The sequence below is a fragment of the Suricata suricatta genome, chromosome 12 (genome assembly GCF_006229205.1).
Source record: "Suricata suricatta isolate VVHF042 chromosome 12, meerkat_22Aug2017_6uvM2_HiC, whole genome shotgun sequence".
Taxonomy (NCBI): Eukaryota; Metazoa; Chordata; class Mammalia; order Carnivora; family Herpestidae; genus Suricata; species Suricata suricatta.
This window is the reverse complement of record NC_043711.1, coordinates 35,282,334-35,286,897: the sequence shown is the minus strand read 5'-3', so window position 1 is coordinate 35,286,897 and position 4,564 is coordinate 35,282,334. Positions and strand designations below refer to the sequence as shown.

Below are 4,564 nucleotides of genomic sequence, written 5' to 3'. Positions count from 1 at the left end.
GGATGGACCTCGAGGGTGTCATGCTAAGTGAAATAAGTCAGGCAGAGAAGGACAGATACCATATATTTTCACTCATAAGTGGAACTGGAGAAACTTAACAGAGGACAATGGGGGAGGGTAAGGGGAGAAAATAGTTGGGGAGAGAGAGGGAGGAAAACCATGAGAGACTCTTGAATACTGAGAACAAACTGAGGGCTGATGGGGGAGGGAAAATGGGGAAGGGGGGGGTGATGAACATGGAGGAGGGCACTTGTGGGGAAGAGCACTGGGTGTTATATGGAAACTAAATGGATAATAAGCTATAAAAGAAAAAAATAAAACAGGTTTCCAACTTTTTCACTGTCTTCATGTCTTAGATCATTTGGCCTTTTTCTTGGTTTTTTGAAACCTGCTTGCACTTAAGGCATGGAAACACATTTTTAAGTTCTCCCTCAACCCCCAAGATAATATGGCTACTTTTTTCTAAAGGTTTTGTGTTCCAAATGAACAATTCAGATATTGTTAGGGAATATTTATTTTGTATTTAAAAAAATGGTATAGAGCGGGGCTTTGTTCTTTTATCATCTGTGAATATTGATATGAAAAACGTGAGATCGAGTAGAGTTAAATATTTTGCATAGTCCATATTATAGAAGGAAATGAGGTGATAGGGGGCTGTTTTTCTGTTTATTGTAAATTTCAGGAAATCATAATATTAAAACTATTATCTGAGGAAAAATTAGTTAACTCTTGTTCTTTATACTTTATTCACACCTCACTGAGGATAGTATAGTAAACTTTAGCAGTTAAGATTATGCACTTGGGAGCAGATCTACGTTCAAATGCCACTCCTGTCACTTTATTAGATGTATAATTGTGGATATTTGTCTCAACTTTATTTTCCTAATCTTTAAAGTCAGAGTAATAAGACTAAGAGGGATGTTATGAAAATTCTGTTGTATCTTTATACTGTGCTTGGAATACAGTAAACACTCTGTGAGCTGTATTATATTGTCTCATCTTTGCTGGAAGCTTAGTGAAAAGTTTTCTTTGATATTGTAATTGGTTTAAGATTCTGAACATACAATAAAATGATGGGTATGTGAAAGAAGATCATTTCATTGTTAAACTTAAGTTGATTTTCTGACTTGCATGCCTGAAAAATCAAGTTGTGACACATGATATTTACTAATCAGATTATCTGAGACACTTATTTTTTAGTAGAAATGACCATATTTTAATCAATATGTTTTTCAGGAGTAGTTAAACGAATCATTCCTGCAGTAGCCTCTACAAATGCAGTTATTGCAGGTAGGGAAAAATGACCATACTTAATTTTGGTTTCTTTCCTTTAGTTTTCGATTCACTACATTGACATTTTTGCAGCTGCTTGATTTCAGGACACTGGTGTTCCAGGAATTTGTTGTCTTGTGGGGGCCGGGGGAGGTAACTAAGCTGTGCAGAAAAGAACAAGCTATTGGATCTATATATATTTTGTTTTAAATTATGTCATAAAGTGCTCTGCAGTAAGGAGACATATTAGTACTTTTCCTTTTAACTAGTATAACAGGTCACTCAATCTAAAGAAGATGAAGGAAAACATGCAGTGCTGCTCTGTTACTTGGATTATATAAAACAAATATCAAATTTGTTACTTTCTCAGTATTTTAAAAAGAGTGTGTGTGTACATATATTTTTATTTGTTTTTTAAGCAACAGCCTTATAAGTTAATCTGTTAAGATTTTATAATTCTTTTTAAAAAATTTGTAGTTTTAATTGTCTGATTTTCATTCGTATTGAAGCACTTTTTTTTTTTTTTCATTTTCTCCCCTCTTCAGCTGTGTGTGCCACTGAGGTCTTTAAAATAGCTACAAGGTAATGGATTTCATCTTTTAATATGTATGTAAATCTGTGTTTTGACTTGGCCGAATTGTATAAAGGTGAATGTTTTTTCTTTACAGTGCATATATTCCCCTTAATAATTATTTGGTATTCAATGATGTAGATGGACTATACACATACACATTTGAAGCAGAGAGAAAGGTATGTGCTGTTACACTAATGAAAATTTGATCAATTTGTTTGATCATGCATAGTTTTTTTACATGTTAATTACTGGTTAGAAATATGAATGAAATTGCCCACATTCTACGTTTTCTTTAACTTCCAGAACCCTATTTATTATATATATTTTGCAGTATGACCTGAAATAAATACTGTGTAGCAAAATAATTAGGAAAGCAGGCCTATTATGTAAAGCAGATTTTAAAGCATAAATATTTGTAGGAAATATGTTTATAAAACAAGTTGCTCTTCATTTCATACTTATAGACTACTACCGGTGCATATGCCAGTGTGATTTACTGTGTTTTATGTGTGTAGGAAAACTGCCCAGCTTGTAGCCAGCTTCCTCAAAACATTCAGTTTTCTCCATCTGCTAAACTGCAGGAGGTTTTGGATTATTTAACCAATAGTGCTTCTCTGTAAGTGTTCTGGATTTTTCTCTTGTTGTAGAAGTAATTTTTGTGATTTTAAAACTTTAAAAACTGTAATTGCTTTTTAAGAAGTGATCTTTGACTTTTTTGTTTTATTTTGTTTTCCCTTTCATGATTTAGGCAAATGAAATCTCCAGCCATCACAGCTACATTAGAGGGAAAAAATAGAACACTTTACTTACAGGTAATCAGTGTTGGGTTGTTTTTTTTTCCCCCCACAAAACTATATTGCAAGTTATTAAAAAATTATATTACAAGTTTAATTTCATTTATGGTGCTTTACATTAATTTTGTTTTCTAGTCAGTAACCTCTATTGAAGAACGAACGAGGCCAAATCTCTCCAAGACATTAAAAGGTATTTTAAAGATTAAAAAAAAATTTTATTTACTTTGAGAGAGAGAGAGAGAGAGAGAGAGAGAATGCACAAGCAGGGAAGGGACAGAGAGAGAGGGAGAGGAAGAATCCCAAGCAGGCTCCATGCTGTCAGCACAGAGCCTGATGGGCTCAAACTAACAAACCGTGAGATGACCTGAACCTAAGTCAAGAGTCTGGCGCTTAACCGACTGAACCACCCAATGTCCCAAAAGCTATTTTAAATGAGTATATTTAATAATTTATTTCTTCTTTTTTTCTCTTGGTAAAAGTAATAAATGCTTATTTTTAGGTGATGCCTTTAAATGATGATTTCATTATAATTATATCCTTAGAAACAATAACAGAATTGCTCTTTTAGTAGAATATTAAAAAACTCTTAAGAATTCAAATATAGTATCACCTTGATTAAAAAAATTGGATTTTGATGTTTATCTAGACCTAAGACTGTATAGTTTGTATATGTGTGTGTATTACACTTCCTCTTGAGATTTTTTTTTTTGCTTGGGTTAATTACACTTTTCCTCTTACAGAATTGGGACTCGTTGATGGGCAGGAACTGGCAGTTGCTGATGTCACCACACCACAGACTGTACTCTTCAAACTTCATTTCACTTCTTAAGGAAAATAAATCTGCACATAATAGAAAACTCATGGAAAATTATATTACATGTATGCTAAGAAATTTAATGTCATTTTTAGCATTAGTGTTGCTGGAATTTGACTTTTTTATACAAAGAACCACTCTTTTTTTAAATTTATAACTTACCCCTGAAGACAGAGTTTTGGGGTTGGTACTTGTAAGCATTTTCATTAATAATATGGGAAATGATGCCTGAAGAGAAATAATAAGCAAATGTATTTCTTTAGAGGAGGAGGCAAGCACTCTTTTATGTGTGACTTTTATTATCATGGTCATAGAAGGCATTCTTCAGTTTTCATTTGAGCACCCACAAATAGAAAAGATATCCCTTTAAAGAAAATTAGGAAATAAAGTTTTAAATAACATTAAACATTACAACCTGACATCTAGAGCATATTGAACATAGCCTACTTCTTGCTTGATTTACTATTCATTTAATTGTGGTTGTCCAAATGAATATTAATTATTGCAAAGGTTACCGTGTCCATAATAATTTGTAAATGGTGTCATAGCTGTGCATGGAAATGGGAACTATTTTCATGTTTACTTGTAGTGCCATAGAGGCCAATATGCACAATATTAAAGCCAAGACTTGGATGTTTAGAAGAATTTAATGTTAAAACAGTTATCACTGATGCTTTCACACTATTTATTAATAAAATCATATATTGTCTACTTTTCTCGCTGAAAATTTTTAAGGTATATTAAGGATAGTAAGTAGTAGCTCCATAGTAATGTAGGAATAATTTTTAAAGGTGTAGCAGGATTACTAATACAAAACTTGTATGGTACCTGAATTAATTCTTTTACCTCAAGTAATACCTACTGATTTAATTAGCTCTCTATTACGGTCCTTAAAAAGCCTTCTCCCTCCCCCTAAAAAATTAAGCCTTAAAACAAAATTAAGTTTATGTATTGAAAAATTCGTTTTAGTTTCTCAATGTGGGAGTACGGACTGTGTTTTTTACTTAGATGGCAGTTTTCTATTCAAAAGTTTTATGATTACATGTCACTAGGTTAAATTTTTGTTTATTCTTTGTAGCTCCGTACTGACAGTTTGTTTCATTATAAAAT

The 4,564-nt window shown here is 32.5% G+C and overlaps 1 protein-coding gene across 2 annotated transcripts in view; it reads left to right on the top strand.

Moving 5' to 3' along the window:
- UBA3 (ubiquitin like modifier activating enzyme 3) overlaps nucleotides 1–4,166 on the top strand; it is a 26,174-nt gene extending 22,008 nt beyond the window's left edge. For both annotated transcript variants that reach the window (XM_029917334.1, XM_029917335.1), the window contains 7 exons: nucleotides 1,237–1,290; nucleotides 1,818–1,854; nucleotides 1,941–2,022; nucleotides 2,362–2,462; nucleotides 2,595–2,658; nucleotides 2,776–2,830; nucleotides 3,381–4,166. In XM_029917334.1, coding sequence (XP_029773194.1) covers nucleotides 1,237–1,290; nucleotides 1,818–1,854; nucleotides 1,941–2,022; nucleotides 2,362–2,462; nucleotides 2,595–2,658; nucleotides 2,776–2,830; nucleotides 3,381–3,469 — 482 coding nt within the window. In that variant the 3' untranslated portion in view covers nucleotides 3,470–4,166. The remainder of the gene's footprint in view (nucleotides 1–1,236; nucleotides 1,291–1,817; nucleotides 1,855–1,940; nucleotides 2,023–2,361; nucleotides 2,463–2,594; nucleotides 2,659–2,775; nucleotides 2,831–3,380) is intronic.
- Nucleotides 4,167–4,564: the final 398 nt, after the last annotated feature.